The sequence below is a fragment of the Chaetodon auriga genome, chromosome 2, assembly GCF_051107435.1.
Source record: "Chaetodon auriga isolate fChaAug3 chromosome 2, fChaAug3.hap1, whole genome shotgun sequence".
In the NCBI taxonomy this organism is placed as follows: domain Eukaryota; kingdom Metazoa; phylum Chordata; class Actinopteri; order Chaetodontiformes; family Chaetodontidae; genus Chaetodon; species Chaetodon auriga.
In genome coordinates this window covers 7270742-7293141 of record NC_135075.1, presented here as the reverse complement: position 1 = coordinate 7293141, position 22400 = coordinate 7270742, and the positions used below count along the sequence as shown (strand labels likewise).

Sequence of the window (22400 nt, the reverse complement as noted above, 5' to 3'; positions counted from 1 at the left end):
GATCAAGAACAGTTTAATGGTAACCATGTTTTTTTATGCCAGTACTGCACTGGTACACCTGACCGCAGGATGTAAAAGGATTCAGTTTCGTCCTGCAGCTTAACTACCGTTCACGTTAAGAGTGTGAAAGTCTACAGTTCTCACCACCAGTAACAGCTGAAGCGAACATGTATGTCACTAGTTCTTAAATACAACCAGTGCATAACAGTGAATATTAAAAATAAGGAAAATCAAAAGCAATTTCCCACTGAGGCATCACGCTCTTAGCTCTGTGCTGCAACTCTAAACTCTCCTCACTCGATGCCTCTTATCAGACACCCAGACAGACATGCAGCTTTCTGCTGGCATTTCTCACACACACACACACACACACACACACAAAGTCCCTTACGCCCATTTGTACAGCGAAGCTTACACTCCCGGATTACGGAAATCGCCTTTCACCAATGTGTCGGCAAGAGGGCAGATTTTCCACCAAAGCATGGAAGCACTCACCCTCACACAAAAACACACACAGCAGGGCCATGGAGTGTCAGGGGAGGCACCAAATTGCGCTGCCCTACTGGAGACATGGACCCTCTTTTATCCCCTTTTCACATGTCAAGTGTTAGATGGTTGGATTAAACCTCAAGGGCTTCCTTTGTATGTGTGGCCATGTGAGTGTTGAGGTTGGGTTAGACTGAGTGTGATCGTGTCTGCGTGTGCAGTGTGTGAGACAGTGAGAGGGAATATATTCCAGCTTGCATACTGCATGTGAACACAGTATAGGTGTGTCTCAGCCCTCAGCCGTCGCTGAAAGCAGTGCACCATGGGGGATGTGACTCATGCTGTCCATTGCTCTGTGAGCTCGCTTGTCCCTTGGTCTCTCTGCAACACAACTCTCCATTCTGACAGGCAGCCGGGGAGAGGAACAGTGGGGAATTTGTGCTTTATCTTGCCAGTCTCAGAAGTGGCCAAGAACAACCTTTAAAGCATATGCACTTGATTTCAGGACAGATCAGCTCTCCTGGGCTCTGGAAACTCTTTGAGTTTTTATCACTTGTGTTTCTGCACTTGAGCCTTCACACAGTCAGGTTCACCAGGTTTGAAAAGACCAATTAACCCTTGGAGTGTAATTACAGCTTTGCAAGCATCAAACGATGCAAGTGACACACCCATGGAGGTGTGTGATTTTCTCTTTTGCTTCAGTGAGAGTGGAGAAAAAGCTGCATTATGACGCAGAGTACAATGAGAGGCTAATGTAGCTGTGCTGCTGGAGGGTTTTTGATTGAACTGAGACAAGTCTAATTGCATGTACAACCCCTATTCCAAAAATGTTTAGACGCTGTGTAAAACATAAATAAAACAGAATGTAGTCATTTGGAGACTAGCTGTGTTTACCTACAACAGTTTTACAGAGTTTACTGAGTCCATGTATTAATATCCTTTATACAATCATGGAAGCCGCTTTCATACTCAGTCATGATACTGTCACCTGTTACCAATGAACCTGTTTACCTGTGGAATGTTGCAAACAGGTGTTTTTGGAGCATTCCACAACTTCCCCAGTCTTTAGTTGTCCCAATGTGTTTGAAACGTGTTGCAGCATCAAATTCAGAATAAGCACGTTTAGAAATATCTTAACGAGGTCAAACATTAAATATATTGCCTTCAATTGAGTATATGTCAAATGATCACATTCTGTTTTATATCCACATCTGTTTTATATGTGTCCCAACTTTTTTGGAAACAGGGTTGTGTAAGACAAAGTCTTGCAGATTTAATTGTGCATAATAATTCATATGATAATACGGCTTTAACTTCTTCCTTCATTGTCATTAGATTCTATTTATGGTCCCATTATAGGTCATGTTCCAGTGCGTTCTGACGTTGCCATCATTATCATCACAGCCCTCTAGCTCAGAAAAAGCAATATTGTGGTTCGGCTCGTGAAAGCTACTTTCACTCCCTCGAAACAAAGAAAAATGCTCTCACACACATGCACGCACGCGCAGACACACCAACAGTGTACAAGAGCACCATTCCATTGGCCATTTTCACCTTGACATGTGCAATTCAGTCATGAAGAGCCACAAATGGTGCAGCTTTGATGCCATTGATTTACCATTGTGCTCAAATGGAATATGCTTCCGAGCTCTCGCTCTCAAATTATTTGACATGACGGATATAAGTGCAGTGGAAATGGAGGAGTTGAAAAACAGCTTGAGTTAAATGGTTACTGAGGTAGATGGGAAGAAATACTCCTTTTCAGAAACTGAAAAGCTGTGCGGGAGGGAGATGGAAAAGGGAGAAAGGGGGACAGGTAGAGATTGGAAAAAAAAAGAAAAGAAAAAGTAGAAAGTCTTTGGAGGGTGCTGTAAATCTGTGCAGTGAGGGAGGCCAACATTAGTTTCAGGCCATTTGTGGCATTCTCATCTCAACCATCTCCTGCAGCACCTACACTCGGGCCAATGAGGCAAAACTGATGGAAAGCAGTCTGAACATGGAAGAGAAAAGACCCTCCTTTCTTTTAACCAGGCCTCAAACGCTGGCTGCCTCTCTGACCTACGGTTAGGACAAGGAAACGAACAATATGAGCTGGAAATAACTAGGCACATTGTGGATGGTTGTTTTAATATTATGTGAGTCCACAGCCAAAGGAAAGACTAAAGAGAAGTGTCTGTTTTCCTTTTGCTCCCTTTCCAGGCAGCTAAATGAATCTGGAATGATATCTATGATATCATCTTTATCATACATTTATAAGGTATTAAGGTGAATAGGTGAAGCAGCATATTAGAGTGCATCTCTGTATGATGGTTTACCTCAATATTTTGAATAGCCCATTATGGAAGTGCTCATGGGTAATATAATACGATACAGTGTAGTGTTGAATGTGTCACACTCAGAATGACTGGGGGCTGCTCATTTAGAGGGATTTTTATCAAAAGCAAACAGAAGCACACAAACAAAAACAAATAGCTAAGTTCGCCCACCACTCAAGTTAACTTTCCACCCTTTGGCAGAAGAAAAGTTGGCATTTACTTTAGAAACAGAAGGAATATGTGGCTTTTTATTGGGTTTCTAATTTGGTTTACTGTGCCAAGCAGCTAAAATATATGTGGTGTGTGTGTGTGTGTGTGTGTGTGTGTGTGTGTGTGTGTGTGTGTGTGTGTGTGTGTGTGTGTGGGAGCGAGTTAGCTCAATGACGTTGTAATGTCTGTACTACTGTTTGCTCAGTCCCCAAAATGAAAACACTGTGCTTTATTTACAACCTCATATTGCACAGTGTATTTCATTACAGCTTGTAATGAGCTCGTAATATGCTTTTTGGATCCGCTTGCTTTGTTTGCAGTTTTATTGCATCTCATGTGCATTGAAATACATTGTGTCTATTGTGTCTCCTTTGTGTGTGTGTGACATACGTGTGTGCAACATACGTGTGTGGGTTGTGTGTATGTGTGTTTCCACCAGCATATGGGTGCATGAGGTAGGAGGACATACTGTACACTATTCTTTTACTTTGTTCAAGATCATATTTATCTAAATTTAACACTTAACAGGATTCTTCACGCAAAGAAATAGTTTTCACATCAATTACTTTCCCCCAGCCCGGTTTATAATGACATTCCATCACGTCTGAAAGAGGCGGTGAGAGATGCTGCCGTACAAACAACAGCAAAATAAAATCCTGCTCAATCCAGCACCCCAAGCACATTGTTTTTTAAGGAGACTGCAAAATAAACTACTTCCTCAAAATTATCTCATGTCTTGTACCACCTAATAGACCCTTTGCCAAACTCCTGCTCTGAACAGCAACTGTCCAATCATAGCTTGGTAACTGTAACAAGACACTGGCAGGCATGTCAAGCTTTGCATGTCTCTACATGTTGATGTGGGATGGACGAGGATTTAAGAGAAATGGTATCTCAAGAAGGAATGAGAAATGAATTTAACTTTGATTTCATCTGCTCTAATGTAAGCTGTGTGGTTAACTGGTTTACAACCAAGAGTAGTGACCAGGTTTTACATCCAAAGGCAGTGGGCATGTAACTTTCACCATTATGTTGTGTAGTTACAGGTTACATTAGATACATACCTGCTCAGGACCAACACTTCTACTGTTTGGGGATCTGTGAGCCAAGATGCAGCTCTATCAAAATTTAGAAAAATGATAGCAGTTTAGTCTTGCTCTTTGTTTTGGGGAGGTTCACACTTCAGTAGCTCCAGCTAAATTTGCATTAGATACCATTATATTTCTCTCTCTTGTAAAAGTGAATCATACTATTTGAAAATTTGAACAATAAAGCTCAGCCTAAATCTGACCACTGTATTGCTTCCCCAAGTACTTTTTTCTACAGTAAGCATCCAAAAAGTGCAATGAATATTGAATGAATAGGATTAGCCCACTTTTTTTTTTTTTTTTTTTTTTTTTTGATATTTTATTTTTAATACCATGCTATGGAGCTTACTAGCTCTATACTAAAATACGCAAGCAATGCTGCTCTGTTGTATATATTACATCAGCAACTGCCATCAAGTCCATATTTAAGACCTTTTACCGAGTTCTTGTTTTAAAATGTGTCACATGGAGATGGACTTCTCAGCTGACTCATGGAGTTTAAACATTAGCATTAGCTGACATTAGCTACATTTGCTAGACTCATCATTGTAGGCAAAATCCACAATGGACTGCTAGAAATAAGAAGCCTGCTTTTGTTTGCTTCATTGAGGAATCAAAGCGTTTCAAAATGACTGAATTTCATCAGCCACCATCATCACTGTAACCTCTGTATATGCAGTGTGAGAATGGGAATCTCGGTGGGTAGCATCACATTTTGTTTTGCCAAAAGCTCAAAATTCAGTTAAAATTTGCAGTAATTTTGATGGAAATCACAGTAACTAAGGCAGGGCTTAATGAATGGTCAGTTGATTGACAGGGAGTAGAAACTCATTCACTGCGTACTCTGACTTCAGTTGCTGGGTAACCAAGGGCTTTGATTAATTTTTCTTTCTCTAAGTAGTACATTAAACATGACAGCATGATGACTGCACTTGGTATAAGGAAAGTGCTAACATGGGTTCCCGGCTTATCACAGGACTTTAACCTCACTGAGGCGAAGATCTGACATATGGCAAATTTTGGCATTAACGTCAGATCTCTGGGAGTTTTGTCAAACGCCAACAATGTAAAAATCTCAAAACATGAAGAGTTTGACTCAAAAGTGTGAGGTTTAATTGGGTTTAAGCTCTTTAACTACTGCAGCAGTTCGATCTTTGTGGTACTGTGCTTTCAACATTCTTCACTACTGTAACAGAGTACTGCTTCTTTAGTAGCATTAGCATCACGCTCTCTGTCCAGATGACCATCAAACAACAAACACAGCGTTATATGTTTAAAGGCAAGGCCAAAGGCTTCTCTGTGTCTTCATGATGGTATGAACAAAGTCATTACCACTTCCTGTTGACAGCACCACTTGATTAACCAGAACCATCAAAATGACTATAATAATAGTTCAGCCTCTAATTTCTTATTCCATAGCGGTAATAGTTCAATCGATAGAGCCAGTAGGCATTGGTTCGTACAATCACTTAGCGACTCATTGCATCTCAGCTCGGCTTCTTACAGCTCTGCTTCATTTTTCAAGTCTCTGAGCAGCAACTGTCTCTGACAGAAATTCGGAGTGAGTTTGGCTCTCAGCTTCAAGGAGCAGACAGAGTTTGTTGACATGTCTTGTTCTGGTTTAAATCAGGACACCTCTCACTCCCTTTTCTCCTGACACGATCCTCAGAGTGCGCCCCAGAATCCAGAAGTTTCTTGTTGCTGAATCATCCACAGTAACAGCAAGGTCTCCACGAGTAAAGTTCCCTTTAATCTTCTTTCACATGCTGTACTTTTTCATAATGATGAAGTACTGTCTCCTACAGAGGAGCACTGCCAGATACTAAACCAGACTCTGTCTCCTTGTAGAGTACGATGGAGTAGTCCAGAAAGCATGATGCAGCTTTCCGCTCTAGCAGTTGATTCGGCTCAAGACTGTTCATGCAGTTTGTTGCTGTTGTGATTAGTCTATCACTCAGTTTGACTCCTACTTCTCACAGGTCCGGACACATAATGTACCGTTGAGGTTTATAGCTTTGTTGACAAAGATACATGCACACACTGTATGTGATTCATATTAAAAAATAGCTTGTTTAAAAAAGGATTATAACACTCAGCTCTGCAGTTCCTCTCAGCTCTACAGAGCATTTTAGCATTTTTGAGGTCGTCTGTTTAGTTTTATGGCTCACAACTTGGGCAGTGTTTTCACTCTCAGCACGCTCATCAACTTAGTCTCCAGCAGCTCTTTTCAGTAAAAAAAAAAAGGGGCTCTAAAAACCCACTGTATACAACCTGCCTCAGCACTGAAAAGCTGACAGGCAGTTTATCGACTAGCTGGTGAACATAGTGGAGCATTTAACAGCTGAAGAACCGAAGAATTCTCTTAGGAGCCGGTTGCAACCAAACAGAGCTAAAAGGAGAGTGAATACTGGCCTCACACCACCATCCAAAACACCTGATATGTTGCTGTTTTTCCTCTTTCCTTCAGTAATGGTATTGTAACAAACAGAGATAAAAAAAACAGCATAATTCAGTCACCAAATGTATTATTTATTATTTGTTTGAAATAGTTTTGGCCCCAACAGGAGAATCACTGTGAATGATTAAAGCTTCCATTTAATCAGTGTCCCCGCAGTGTTGCACGAGAGGCCAGAATACTGTTGTAACCATTTTTCCCCCAAGTACCATTTTTGACCCGAGATCATTACTGAACCACAACGGTGCTTTAAAATGGGCTTTAAATATTTTGGGAGCCTGTTTTCCTTTGGGCCTTCTGCAGTCTACACTGTGGTTAGATTAAATACTGTGATTTGTCTGTCCATAGTACATGCAGCTGATATTCTGATAGAGCTTTCTATTTAGAAATTTTAAGAATAGCTTTCCTTGTTATAAGCATTATTGTGCAGTTGACACAGAAACATGAACCTGTTCCTGTTCAAATCTGCATAGTTTGATGCTAAACCTCTGATTTATTTTTGTTCGTTGTTAGCTGCACGAGTAAAGAGGCAACTGTTTGCTAACATGGTCACCATTTACACATCAATATGTCAATGTTGTGCATAGACACTCTTGCACTGCCTGCAAGTGGCCAAAAAAATCAGATTTAACAATGAAGATTTAAATGACAGTAACATAATAATCCCAGTGGATCTCTCTGTTAAATATGTCTTTATAATGCATACAGGCATTTAAGAGGTTGTCTGGCTAATTCTCAAAACTCTCCAACATTTAAATCCATTTATTACCATAATTTTTTGTGCCCACAGTTATGGGGAAGATTAGCAAAAGGCTTTTAAAATCAATAAACGCCACAAATGCTGCAAAGGGAATGGATTTAACTTAATTTGGTCGGCTCAGCAAAAATATTCAGATATTATACATAATTCAAAGTACCAGGTGTAATATAGAAATTAGCCGTAGGCATTTACTGTTAATGGAAGTGCAGGGGAATGCGGTCTCATATACTACACTTTGGTCGAATTTTCCCAGAAACACAAATCTCTCACAGTATAAAAAGACTGTTTATGTCTAAAGATTTGTGTTTCGCGCCTTTTGTTTGCTGGTTTGTGCTGGTGTGGGGGTACCTGTGTGTCTCTGTGTATTCCTGTGTGTCTCTATGTATTGCCTGTGCATTAGAGTGTATGTGTGTCTGTTTGTCATTCTCAGCATCCCCGGTCGAACAATTAGAAGGTGACAGTCCCATTAGAGCCGGCCCAGTAGTACAAAGGCTGAATGCTGTTGTGAGTGACACAGAGCTCTGCCTCTCACTAAATAACTGTCAGTCTGCCCTCGTCCACTCTGACCCCTCTGGCAGCCTCCCTCTGAGCCACTCGAGCTCCCCTCTGGACTCTCATTGGCAGCCTTAGCAGCTCCCTGAGCCAAGCATGGCCCTCCTTTCAAGCCTGGTCTCTAACTGATTGGTTGGACCCCGCTAGCCTTAGGCATGCCAGAGGGGCTTTCAACTGGCCTCAGGCTGCTGCTGATTGGCCAGGCTGTCAGGACCGCATGTCCCTTACGGGAGTTTGTGGCAGCAGCTTGGGTTGAGGGATGCAATTTGACAATGGCGGTAGATGGAGAGGAAAAGTGCAAGAGCAGCAGAAAGCTCCTCACTGCGTACCCCCCACCCCCACCCCGCCATCTATAACTTTATCTATATCTCTTTATTGCTGCTGTCTTTCCCTTTGTCAGCCTTACAGCAGCCAACCATGTCTTCACTGTAATTAACTTGTAGGACATTTCTCTGTGCATGGAAGAACCTGTAGTATGGTTTACTTGTCATCCTTGTAGGGGTACAATGGATCACAAAACTCACAATTCGGATCGTTTCACGGTTTTGAGTCATCTATTTCTATACTGACAAGCATGCCTAGTTTCTCATTTACACCACTGAAAATGCTCAAAGTCATTGCCTGCAGAATTTCACTCAGCAGAGGCGAAAGCCACAACGTCACATTCAAGTTTGTTCTCATGCCATGCACTGCTGGAAAGCTAAGAGTCTCGTCATGTGATTGATGCAAAGCATTTCAAGATACAGTTACAACAGCAGATACAATCAACTCAAGAACAAAAAACGATTACAAAATTGAGGCAACTCACCAATGAAATCTGCATTATAGTAATCCACCAACCGATAACAGTCTGACTGTCTGGTTACACTGACAAAGGTCCAGATGATCCAATCCAGTGAAATATTCAATCCAAAACACTCTAATAATCGTAAGCATGAACTGCGTAGGCAATATGCTGGTTTCAAAATGGCTGCTGCCCTCTGACACCAATTAGGATCATCCATGTCATGGCCTAAGCCAACATAGTAAGCAAGAGTCTGCATTGACAGGAAGTGCCTCATTCTCTTCTTCCATGTAAAGATGATTGCACTTCAAATAGTCAGTGAAATTCTGAATATGAAGATATGCTGCTTCAGTGGGTAATTTACACCCAGATCAAGGAATTCAGTGCAAAGAGGGATATAATACAGGGCTTGGAATGATAAATATAGTAAATGGTCCTAAATATAAAGATATATAGCCTAAATATAAGTATGGATTGCCTAAGTACAGATGCCCTAAATATAAATATAGATAATTATCTAGATAGCAAATGACCTTTTATGGAGAACGCAGAGACATAATGTTAGAAAAATATACGTAAAAGGCAAATTGTAGAGAAATGGTAATTTAATCAGTTGCTCTTCCCCAACCCAATCATTGCACTTCGGAGTAAAACACAGCACAAATCTGTCTATCTTTTCACTGCTACTCTGCAAGTAACAGCAGCAGTAAAACTGTATTTCACGCTATGATGGTTAAATCTTGCAATTAATCTCACCATTCACATGCCTGTCGAACCATGGGGGTGGGGGATCTATACAGAGCAGGGATCAGCTATGTTCAGTTCCATCACTACATCCTTGTGTTTGGAAGCCTTGGGCAGGAGAGTAAATGCAGTTTAACAAGTTGAGACTCTCGGGGGGGTCCGCGATCTGTTAGGAGCAGGTAAGACAAGATCATCAGCCTTTTGTCCCATCCATTCCCATCACAGAATTAGAGAATGTGGCTCTCTCTATAGGGGAGACAGAATGGCTGTATTTGCTCTATTCTTCTCCCCTCACTGTGAATCAGGGGAATTAATGCCATTGTTAATGCAGAGAGACCGCTGGTACATTTCAACAGGATTCTCGCCTCTCGCAGAGCTCATCTAAATTGCCTGGCTAATGCTGTAATTGGGTTTGTGAGTCACTTCTTAACTTCCATTAATATTTGTTCTCCCTCTAATTGCCCCTTTTCCCAATCCTACATTTCATTCCTCCGTCTGCTTAATGGTCTGAGGTGGAGGCAGTGACGTGCGTGTGCATGCACGCGTGTACGCTTGAGAAAGCATCTAATCTATTTTTGGGCAGATATGAAATGTTAAAGTGCGGGGACTTCTTTCTCTCTTCCACAAAACGATGAATGACACACAGGATGGAGTTGGAGGGTTTTCAAATTTAAGAGAGAGACATCAGAGGTTCACAGTCAAAATTGAGGAACATCCTCCAGATATCTGTGATCCATATGAGCTGAGAATAAAAAAATATCTCCTCCAAAAATTTCATATCAGTTCTTAAAAGAGAGCTAAACTCTTTCATTTGAAGGTTATTTATTGGATATGCTGCCGGCATTCAGAGTGCTTTCCGCTGTTCATTAAAATACATATTACTTGACAATGCCTCTGCTTTCTCACGTTTTCTGCTAAGCTTTATATGTCTTTTCACACTCACCTATAACTGGATTGTCTTTTCCTGTTATACATCCCATTAAAACAGGTCCTCTGGAGGGGGAAAACAAGGTTTCAGCTTTGTTTCCCTAATTGTCAAGAAAAAAGTCTCAGTCTTTTATCTTTAAATCCAAATCCACTTCACAGAAACATTACCTCGGGAAACCTCAGGAACTCAAAGGATTCATTTCAATTGATGGTGTTAAAAAGTGCAGAAGAAGGGCTGAATAATAGTGTCAGTACCAGAGCAGAAAAACCTTCCTCAGGTGGCAACTCTTGCTCGTTTGTATTGATGGGACTCTCACTTCTTCCGTCCCACTGGGAGAAATGGGAGGAGGGAGTGCAGGCGGGTAAGAGACAGGAAGAGATGGAGATAGACAAGCTGATATGGCAGCACAAATATAGACAGAATGGGAGAGCACACCAAATGAAAAGGAGGGTGTATAAGGCAAAAAAAAAAAACATATTTCAGAGCTTGGTTCATTCCCCATTCAGTTTTGGATCCATAATGGACTAGCACGCCTGTGTGCCGAGGCCCAGGCACGCCTGTTCTTTATGAGTACCAGGGATAACTGTGTGCGACGGTGGCTGTCAGTGGCTCTCACTTGAGAGATATTAAACCTGAGCTCTCTGCAGCTTCTCCCTCACAGACCTCCTATGTGACTATTTTTAAAACCATCCGCACCATTCCCCTCTCATGATGCCACTAAATTGACAGGTGTTACCCCTCTTTATCGCCACTCTCCGGCGTGCAAGGTTGTTATTGTATTTTGTAAGAAAGAAAGTTTGAAGGCTGGCAAAAACTTGAGGTCCCACATTTCCCATAATTGGAAATTTTGTTTCCATTTTGTCAGCCCATCTCTCTCTTTCTTTCATCCTCTGCTTCCCTATTTCCTCCTCTGTCATTTTGTTGGATGTTTGTGTGGATGGCATATCAGGCTATTTGAATTCCTCTTCCCCATCAAAAGCAGGGCACATCAGCTTTGAAGAGTGACAAGCACGCAGCAGGAGGGATCAAAGCAATGCAAAACTGAAATTTAAGAGGAAGTTAAAAAGCATGTAGTTTTGCCATTTCCCTCATGTTCAACAAAGAGAAAACAGATACAGTATAACAGCAGGGAAAGATGAGACATTATCAAACACAGCCATTTTCAAGGATGCCTGTGTAGTCTGCAGATGCACAGATGTGTTTGATAATGCTTTTTAACATAGCAATTCACCCATTTGCAGTGACTCGTGTTTGCAGCCATTCCGGCATCCCCACGAGTGCAAAGGTTTATTGTCAGATCTGAATATTTTAACCCCAGTGGTGACGCTGGAGTCAGACTGTTCAAGATAGGAAAATCAATAGTGTATTCCAGCATGACAGTGTCATTTTCTTTCTTCAAAACCACTCACTAAGGTGCCAGACCTGCTACGAACCTGCGACTAAAACATACAAGAAAACTGAAAGCATATTTTAAAACCATGAAATAGCTTGCCAGCAATTCCCTGAATGAAAGGCAGTACCGTAAAAAGGAGCAGTAAAGCAAATAGAAATTAGGCATATGAGCTTGCAGCTGAAATTGCTGGAAATTCACACCACTTGAGGGAAATTTCAGTCATTTCAAGAGGGGGAGAGTACGAGCACCAGGGAGCAAATTAGATTTGGTTATCTCTAAAACCCTGTTTAAAACCACAAAACCCCTCTGATTGTTTTCTGCTTTCTCTGAATCCACATGTTGATCGACCATCAGGTTCTTAGACCTCAAACTAATCCTGACTCCGAGCACTTTGCCTCATTATTTCAATTTTGGACAATAAAAATCCAGAATCATGCTTTCATCCCCACTTAATAACCATTTTGTTATGACGCGTGTGCTTGTGTGATTATGTAAACAAGCAGTTCAGACTGGGAGACGGAGTCTAAAAGCAGAGCGGGCTTGTGGGTATATGAGGCATCCAGTCAGTAAGTAGTTTCTATTAAAGGCAGCCAGATATTTGGCAGAGACACTGTCTTAATTTTGGTTGACAGCTATGACAGCTAAAGCATGACACCAGAAGGTCTCTGTGATAGCCTGTCGGTGCCCTGAGTGTTTGGCAGCACTTCCTCCCATAATGCACCTCAGCACAGAAATGGCTTAACTTAACTTAGCTTGAATTTGGCTTAGCTGCCTTTATTTTCTACATATTAACCATCCCTCAAACTCACATGCTCCCATCTCTCATACCAAACTAGAGCTGCTGTGTAGAAGGTGTTTTCCATACTTGGCTAGTGGTGCTATCAGTGACATTTACTGTCTCACTCAGTAATATAAATAGCTGGCATTAAGCTGCTGGTCTCAATCTATTTACTCTATTCCATACATATAACAGCATTTTATGCACACAGTATAGTAAACATATTTTTATTGTGTTAGTAGAATTTAAATCCACCCTATATATTCTGCAGACACATGATATCCTCCTGAGACCCAGTCTATTCATTTGTGTCCTCCAGTGGACATTTGGTTTTGTTCTATATCTTTTGACTCATTTGAACTACCCTACTAAGTCCTGGTGTGCGCAGTAGAGCATGTGTTTGGGTGGGATGAGGGGAACTTTGTTTTCATGCTGAGACAAAACGGAGACTGCAGCAAAACACAAATGCCAGGAAAAGAGAAAAGGTAAGTCAAATATTGTTAAGATATTGTTTTTTTTTTAACTATGGTAATCATATATTTTCCTGTTTATGAACATGTCAGGAATCATAAATTGGAGTCAGAGTTCAGTTAAACTTTTTGTTAAGAAAAAGTTCAACAAAAGATACAGACCAAATGTTCAGTTTCATTTAAAAAATGGACTGACATTCTTGTTTTCTTGTCAGCCTATTATGATTTGTTGTGTTGTGGTAAAATTGTTCTGTTAGTCCACTACAGTGGACATGCTGTAAAACCTAATTTTTTTGGGGGGGGGGTTTTGGGTTTTTTTTTTTTTTTATAAAATTCTAAATTGTGAGTTGTTGTTTGAGCTCCAAAGAGGCAGGAAATGACAAGAAAATAAAAAAATAAATAAATAAAATGAAAGATACATTTTTTTCTTTGGTTCTCAGGAGGAGGAAAATGTTAGTGTTTTTCAGCCTGGGTCTTATTAAGTGTCTATTCAGACTGTGGGACACGCTAACATTGCACTCGCCACCTCCATTATAAAGATTCAAGAAACATGGACAACACAAAAAAGCACGGCAAGCAAAGCTTCTATCAGGAGGTACTGAAGTAAGAAGTTTGGAGTTTACTTTCAGAAACCTTCAGAAATTCGTTTGATTTTGAAATAATATATGTGAAATTGAAGTTTATTTGGAAGGTTTTAGGAGGCTCATGCTGCTTGTCACAATATATGTGGTTTTGCTGGGTCTGCATTTTCCAAATGAAGATGGCAAGAGTGGAGTTATTATGACTCATAGCCAGAGTGGAAAAAAATTTAAAAAGTGAGACTCAGCCTGAAAACACCAGAATTGTCCTGTGTTTTACCTTTTCGTTATATAGCATTGTAAGTAGATGGACAAGAAATACTTTGCGACTGAAGCCATTTCTACTGAAGCTTTGCTTTAGATAGAAACAAAGCAGCTGCTCATAGCGTTGACCTTTGCCATGCTGATTAGATGGACAGGAGCTGGTTGACTGTTGCTTATTTGCAGTAATGAAACTTCTAGTAAATGCAAACTAATTCATCCACCCCTGTGTTGAATGTCTGTGTGATATTTACACAATGACAGGAACATGCAGTGCTGTCCTCCTGAGTAGAGTAGGTGAGTGTAAATTCACAGAGTGTTCTTATTGTGTTGGATAGATCCACGGTATCATATGATCCCCTCGCTTCCTGGTGTGGCTCTTGAGCCTGTGAAACCTGTGGGGAGTGTTTGATGTGCCCTAAAGGCAAAGTGAGGTGACTAAAGCTTGGTTTAGGCTTCGGCGTCGCGGCGACGCCGTACCTACGGCGTACACCCTACGCCGTCACTGAGCATTCGTAGTTCTGCGTCGAGGGAACGCGTTGCTCCGCAATTCACCGCCAAGCCGCTAGGGGGGTGCGGCTGTGTCTTTGTATGGTTTCGGGGGGCTCTTGCTGCCGCGAAGAGGAGTTGTAGAGGTGGTCGTACTTGCGTACCTCCTCGATAATTATTTCTTCGGCTTGGTCCAGTTTTTCTTGTAGCTCTCACCACAGAAACTTTGAAATTGGCGGTGTTGTTGTGCTGCGACCATAGGGCTGCGACTGAACCGAAAATTACGTTCTGAACGGACCAATCACAGTCCTCGACGTTCACGTCACTACGCGTCGACGCGACGCGTAGTCAGGATTTTTTGGAGGTGCGCGTCAGGCTACGGCGTAGGGTCCGCGTAGGGGTCTGCGTCGACGGCGTAGGTACGGCGTCGCCGCGACGCAGAAGCCTAAACCAAGCTTAAGCCCATAAAGGGCTATAAAATAAAGAGAGAGAGAGAGAGAGAGAGAGAGAGAGAGAGAGGTGTGTGTGTGTGTGTGTGTGTGTGTGTGTGTGTGTGTGTGTGTGTGTGTGTGTGTGTGTGTGTGTGTGTGTGTGTGTGTGTGTGAAGCCAAAAGGACTACAACACAGTCCTGAACCATTAAGCGTGGACAAGACATAAAAGAGGCTATCAAAGAGTGTAAACCACAGATTCCCATTATTGTGTGACATTAGCCCATAGCACACAGTAACCCTTCATGATCCCGTGGGTGCCTGCAGCACGCTGTCCTTTAATGACTTCCTGGTTGAATGATTGTTGTTTCCTCGAAGCAAAATAGTGCCAGGCAAAGAACTACAGCTCCACATATGCTTGTCCTTTTGCATAGCAGAATGCTGCTTTGTTCCTTCTGCAGTAACGCTACAACTACAGTAAGTCAGACACGGAGTGAATGGATGAAACACAGACTACCATCAAATAAACACCAATTTAGTGGCTGTTTATGTAGGCATCAAACTATTTATGCAGATAGGGTGATCATACAGAGTTGGATCAAGGAGATTTGGACAGACTGAAGCTTCATAGTGCGCTAATTAGGCAGCCAGCCGCTATGCTCAGTAAATGGAAAAGTACTGCTTTCCGTTCCTTTCCTTCTTCTGTATCTGTTTGTGTGCCTTGCGCCACCCCGAGGAGTTTAACAGAACACTAATTCTTCATCTAATTTTCCCCAGCTCCCCGCTGCTTTCGCTCCCCGTGTCTCTCTGCCTCCACCCCTCTCCATCTTTCTTCTCACGCTGATAGCTTGTCCCACAGGATCCCAGCAGTTGTCACTAATCAAGGAAATCACTCTCAAAGAGCTACAAATAGGTCAGTTATCTGATGTCTGGTCTGATCTGACAGAGACAGACAGCCAGTTAAGTCCCTCACATCTGCCTCCCTCTGCTATTTCTAGTGTGATTAGTAGCCATTCTATCTACCAGGAGGTACTGAAGTAAGAGAGACAATGAAAGATAGCGATAGATAGAGAGAGAGACAGGGAGGGAGAGGAGGATAGAAATCCCAGCTTTCATCATTAGCATTCCATTCAAATGGCTCAATTGAGCAGTTGTCACTCATGGGATTCCCAGGACTCCGAGAAGCCATGCTTCTTCATTTATTCAATTTATTGATATAAAGACTCTTCATTAAGAGACACCGGCAAATGTGACATCTGGTCTCAGGTGGCCTTAATGTGGAATTTTAAGCAGGCGTGGAAACAGAGGCCATGTGACGTGTAAGAGCTCCTTTGTCTCCTCTTGGGGCTATTACACAAATGTGCCAACTACACACGTTCTGCTTTGAAATTCCAGTGAAGTGAGACACACACGCTCAGACAACTGCAACCGTGCACACGTCTGGATGAAGAAGCACAGACCCGTGGCAGGTGAAAATTTCATATGTGCGTTTCCCACACGACGGCCCTGTGAATTATTGAACTGAGCTGGTCCTCTTGATCCACGCTTTGGTGTGCACACAGAGAATCTCTTACCTGTCAAACACTCCACTACACACACATACATGGCTACAAGCTTCTTCTTCTTTTTTTTTTTTTTCTTGCATGCTCCTGCAACTCGAGCAGATGGGACTCTCTGTGGTGCGCCTCAGTTCATTTCTTGTTGTTTTGAACAGTGAGGCCTCAACATGTTTGTCTCCTTCATAAATAAGACAGAGGATTTCTCAGGCACGTTCTCGTTACTGAAATGCATAATCTGTCTGTTCTGCTCCACATTATCTATCTGTTATCCAAACAGATGACACTGATGATGAGGGTGAATGATCAAATTATGTTATTATTTATGCCATGATTTCATCCCGCTTTGATTGGCAGATGGTGGGCGTCATGAATAATAAATGTAATTTGTTTTACAGTATCATTGTCACGCCACAGTGATTACATGTATAAGGAGAACAGCCTGTGTGCACTGATTGACAGGGGTTACACAATACTGTACATCACACTGAACCTGCAGGGTGTACGTATGGATCTTGTGCGAGGTGAGCTCAGGAAATGAAAATTGTGTCTCTGAAAGCTCGCAGTGGAGTGCTACACCGTGGGTGTGGGAGGACCACGTTGGAAATTAAGAGAGAGGGTATCATGTTCAAACAGAGAGATGTTTTATGCAGACGCTGCCGTCACCGCTGAACGGATGAAGTAATTTCATTTTCATGCATGATGTGCAACCCCGCAGACCAGGAAAATTGCATAGGAGGGGAAGAGGAAGATAGAGAGAAAAAAAGGGCCAAGCCTTCCTTTTTCTCCATTTGACTCTGATTATTCCCTCTGACTTGTAACCATAGTGATGGTTCGGTTCCAATAAAAACCAGTCAACGCAGTGTTCAGAGCCAGAGGGTGAGGTCAGAGAAAAAATGGTATGAAGATATTTGACATTTAAAGATATATCAGACTGGTCCAGGAGGCATGAATCCTTAAAATCAATCCATAGAACTGGGTGTAAGGAGTCATCAACCACTGTTATCTGATTAAATGATTCCTGTGTGTAATTCCTGAACAAAAGCACAGTGATCAAATTTCGGGTGTAGTATGTATGCTGGCTTGGACTGTAGTTTGTTTAAGACTGTGGTTCCCAACTTGGGGTTCGATCAGGTGTAATTTTACGTCCTTAGACCCCTCAAAATGTTTCAGATTTAACAAAGACATTGACCTGAAATTGATCCAGTCTGGATTATGTCCTCAAGTTTTTATGTGGTGTATTCTAAACATGTGGTAAGCAGGGTTCTTTGTTGTTGCTGACTGAATGCATTAGTGCTGGTGTGCAGTAATTACATGACACAAATTGTAATACACTATTAATTTGTCTTGATGTGTGTGTTATTGGAGTGTGAGTCTCCTTTCTGCATGTGATAAAAAATACTGTAATACTGTAGCATTCAAATGAGTTGGACTAGAATCAAGTGATCACTTAACTTTAGGGTCACATCATTTGCATGAACAACATGTCTGTGAGCACTGTTTGTCCTCAGGTGACTGAGCCTGTCTGTGCTGATTTGGTCTAAACTGCCAATAAAGACACAATAACACAATACTGTGCTAAATTATTTAGAAGTTAGAGGAATGGTTTCTTGGGAAATGAGCTTATTTGCTTTACTTGCCCAGAGTTGGAAGAGACCGTCAGTAAATATGAAGCTACCACCAGCAGCAGCAGTTTAGCATAGCATGGCAAACCTGTAAAGGTAACAAACCTCTAAAACTCACAAAGCAACATGTTATATATCTTTTGTTAAATCTGTAAAAAAAAAAAAAAAAAAAGGTGGAAATCTGTGGTTTCATGCAGGCTTATGTACTGTGCTGTTTCTTGGCTTAGCTTTTGAGGTGCTGGTTTCCTGTCTTTGTGCCAAGCTAAGCTAACTGGCTGCTGGCTGTAGCTTCATGTTTAGCATACAGACATGAGAGTGGTATCAAGCCTCTCATTTAACTTTGGGCTACAAAGCAAATCTGAAATTTGATTACATTTTGAGATAAAAACGGATTTTCAATAATGTCAAACAATTCATTTAAATACTACAAATATAAAATGCCACGGGGGTTAAATAAATGACAGAATAATAACTGTTCTGAGGGTTCAGAGGTGACCACCTTTGTATGCCAACTTAGTAATGGTAACACTTTCAGACCCACCGATTGAAGTAATGTCACATTAACATTGCCGCATTCTGTGGTTAGACAGTAGAATCCTTGAAGTCCATTGAAAATCAATGCCACAGGAAGAAATGCTGCATCTTCTTTCATCTTTGAAGTCAGCAAGGTGCTGAGCAAAACTATTGATGTTTTTATTGCTGTGGCTGCAGAAGCACTCATACCGAAACTTGTTCAAAGTAAAATATATCACCCCTTAAATGTCACATTTTGAATTGTGTGTGAAATAACAGCCAACGTGTTAAAGGTGGAACTGGCACATGGAGATATTAAGCCAGGTAGCTGAGAATAATGGCATGAATCATTTTCGCTTCATTCAGGCATTAAGCCTAAATAAAGAAAGAAAAAAAGTCTTTTGAGACGTGTTCAAGGTCTGCGAAGAAGCTGCCATGAAGGTAAAGAAAACCAAGAACTCAACAGGTCAGACAAAATATTCTGACAGTGGATCTATTTCCCACTCAGGCTGTAGGTTCAAAGCGTTCGCGCAAAAGCAAGCTCCCAGTGGAAATGTAATCTATCTGTCAGGCATACCACATACTCTGTCTCCTCACAAACTTTTGGTTTTATGACAAAATGACAATTTATGTCACTGTGCTCGGAACATTTTGTGCTGTCGGCTGCAAGTGCAGGGCAAGCCTGAAAAGCCAGGACTAAAACCCAGATTTTCCTCTCTGTTGAACTTGTTTCTCTGATTCTGTCCACAGATCCGCTCAGATCAGGACAAGGACGTTGGCATCCGTTACAGCATCACAGGAGCAGGCGCTGATCAGCCCCCGAGCGGGATCTACAACATTGACCCCATTAGCGGCAACATGTTTGTCACCCAACCCCTGGACAGAGAGGAGCGAGCCTCCTTCCATGTAAGGAAGAAATGAGTCTGTCTTGTCTGTTTCTGTTTCCCCTCTAGCTCTATTTACGTCTGTCTCATTATCTCCCAATTATCCCTGTGGAAATGTGCCTCACCTTTTCGCTTCCCCATCTACCTTTAATTCTAACACCGATGCTGTCACAAGCTGGAGTGCGTTCAGAGAAGCTCCTGCACTGTTAGCTGCTGCACAGAGCCTTCACACCAGTCACTCCATTGATGCCAAAGCCAGAAATGAAATGATGAATGCCTCTGCAAAACACGCAGCCACTTCAGCTGTCATTTAGATTGAGGTTTAGCTGCACAGAGCAGCGCTGGTTGGATAGAACGGAGGGAAGGAGACAGAGGCGAGGTGGAGTGCAGGAAAACTGTTGTCTTTGTTCTTTCCATCAGAGCTAATGAGCAGGTGCACCTTCAAGTGTGTGCGTACGTGTCTGTGCGCCTGCAAAGGTGTGTGTGTATGTGTGTGTGTGTGTATTGATAGCTGATTGATATATGATGTGTGTTCATACCATAAGCAGTCAGGTCTTCCTTTTTCCCATCTCTTCTCACTTCCTGTACTTTCTTTTCCTCCGTTTCCTGCCGCCCTGTTTTACTTCACCACCCTCGCTCATTGTTACACACTCAGCTTGTGCGCTCTCCAGCTGTGTTGTTCAAAGATGCAAGCTGACAGCTGTACTGCTAGCCTGAATGTGGCCCACAGGATTCCACATGCAAACACACACACACAAACACACACACAGACACACACACACACACACACATAGGAGGTTTGACTTCATGATTGGCCCCTCTGGAACCGAGGGTTAAACAGCTTCGGGAATGCGTGAATTAAATATGCAGACCACAAGGGAGACTTGTGTTAACGTTAGGCCATTGGTTCATATACGCACATTACAGGTTTCAATTTAAATCAGCAAGGACTAACAGCTCCACTCGAGGTGAGCGCTGGTGTCAGACTCACAACGCCCACGTGCCTGTCAGCGTGATAGATGGCTACACTGCCGATAGAGCTAATTCAAAAGCATGCTGCTGTCTCCGAGGAAGAATAAAGGAGAGTGGATCCCTTCAGCGTCTCTATCAGCGCACACTCTCAGCAGCATGCACACATTCTAAACACCAATGCGCGCGCGCACACACACACACACACACACACACACACACACACAGTACGTGCAGTGACTATAAACAAACACAAAGCTCTAGATGCTTGTCTTCTTGATTGTTTTATATCGTACTTCTGTGTGTGTGTGTGTGTGTGTGTGTGTTCCATTTAGTTTTAGATGAGCCTCTTGTTACTTTACTCGCTGCATTCAGGCTCTGGACACTGCTGCTCATGTGTTTCGTGCCCCTCCATGCCTACTCTTACACTCAACCAGCAAATTGGGATCAATAAAGCAACCAGGTTATTGGTCCCTGGGAAAGGACAGCCACTCAGTAAACAGTTCTTATTTGACAATGCCTATAGTGAAAACAGCATGTTAGGTTGAGGGCACTTCAAGTTGACTGTGGTTCCTGTTTAGACTCCCGAGGACCCATGCTGCTTGTGATGTGATGTATGATTTATTGTAGGAGAATGTAGCCAGTGTTTGACCCAGGGGAAATTTAGTCCATTGCTTACTTTCTTTCAACTTGACATGAAGTTCCCAGCACTGCTGTGCTCTTGCAGGCCAAACTTTGCTTGTTAGTTTTGGGTTCAAGTGAAAAGAGAGACGAGGCGGCTGTTTTTGACAGACTAGCACCAGGGGGAAGTGATCTGTGAGGTAAGGAGAGTGGGTGTTAGCTTGAGCTTTGGTTTTGTCAGACAGATCTGCAGTGAGTCAGCAGGGCACAAGGAGGAAATGAGCAAATGCATGAACATCTGTGATTTTTTTTTTGTTTTCAGATTTGTTTGTGTGAATGCATCCACTTGTGTGTGAGTGTTTGTATGTGTGTATTATACTGCTGTGCTGATGCTGTTGGGACATTTGTGTTCATTTGCAGATGAAGTCATGTGGATCAGGTGTGTCTGGAAGCTGCTCTTCATCGTCCCAGATCTATATACTTCATCTATGTTTCCAATGAATTTATAATTTTGTCATTCTGATTTTCCATACCGTACTTCTGGTAGCTGTCTATTCTGTACACTCCATCTTGGGAGAGGGATCCCACCTCTGTGGCTCCTCCTGATGTTTCTTCCATTTTTTGCATTAAAGAGTTTTTGGGGGAGCTTTTCCTTAACGGGATGGACGGTCTAAGGAGAGATAGTGTTCTAATGTATATTGTAAAGGGTATAAAGCCCATTTGTCATATTGGGCTATGTAGATAAAATTGGCTTGATTTAACACCATTAAATGTATTACTTGCTAAATTTGAGAATATAGGAAACATTTTATTGATTATTAAACAAGACCAAGAGTGTAGCCAGTTACCTTACATAGGCACAGTAGTGTTCTGAGCTACATGTTAATGTCAGTATGCTAACATGCTCACAATGAGAATGACAACATGCTGATGTTTAGCACATGTGTTTGCCATTTATAAAATATTAGTTTAGCATGCCAACATTTGGTAAGTAGCAGCAGCAAAAGCAAAGTACAGCTGAGGTCAATGGGATTCATTAGATCTGCTGGTATTTGGTCCTAAAGCAAAGTACTGGACACATTTGGCCTGATGATGGCTCTAGATGAAAGGTGAATCGAAGTCATTAGGAAACATGGTTTGGGGATGATGTATCCTTCAAAATGCTGCACCAGTCCATCCAGTAGACGTTGAGATATTTCACAGAATAGGTGACAACTGTGACCTCCTGGTGGCACTAGAGGAAAAGTTATGAATAGTGAAAGTCATTCGAATTTATCTTCTAGTGTTACAGTGTTACAGGGTGGACCCAAATGCAGGACACAGGGGTACAGCGAGGTTAAGAAGGTTTAATATAAGACTTGCAGGGATGAGTTGGAATGGAGAGGTTGAATAAACGGCAGAGGGTGGATGAGTGAGGGTGGATGGCGTGGGCAGGCTGGAGTAGCCTGAGGGTTAGTGGGCAAGCAGGCAGGCAGTTTAGCAGGCAGATGAGGAATGATGCCAAGGCACAAG

General features: G+C 42.1%; 1 protein-coding gene across 2 annotated transcripts in view; it reads left to right on the top strand.

Moving 5' to 3' along the window:
* The window catches only part of cdh4 (cadherin 4, type 1, R-cadherin (retinal)), a 196035-nt gene that overhangs the window by 129947 nt on the left and 43688 nt on the right, over nucleotides 1-22400 (top strand). For both annotated transcript variants that reach the window (XM_076751779.1, XM_076751769.1), the window contains exon 6: nucleotides 19165-19320. In XM_076751779.1, the coding sequence (XP_076607894.1) occupies nucleotides 19165-19320 (156 nt within the window). The remainder of the gene's footprint in view (nucleotides 1-19164; nucleotides 19321-22400) is intronic.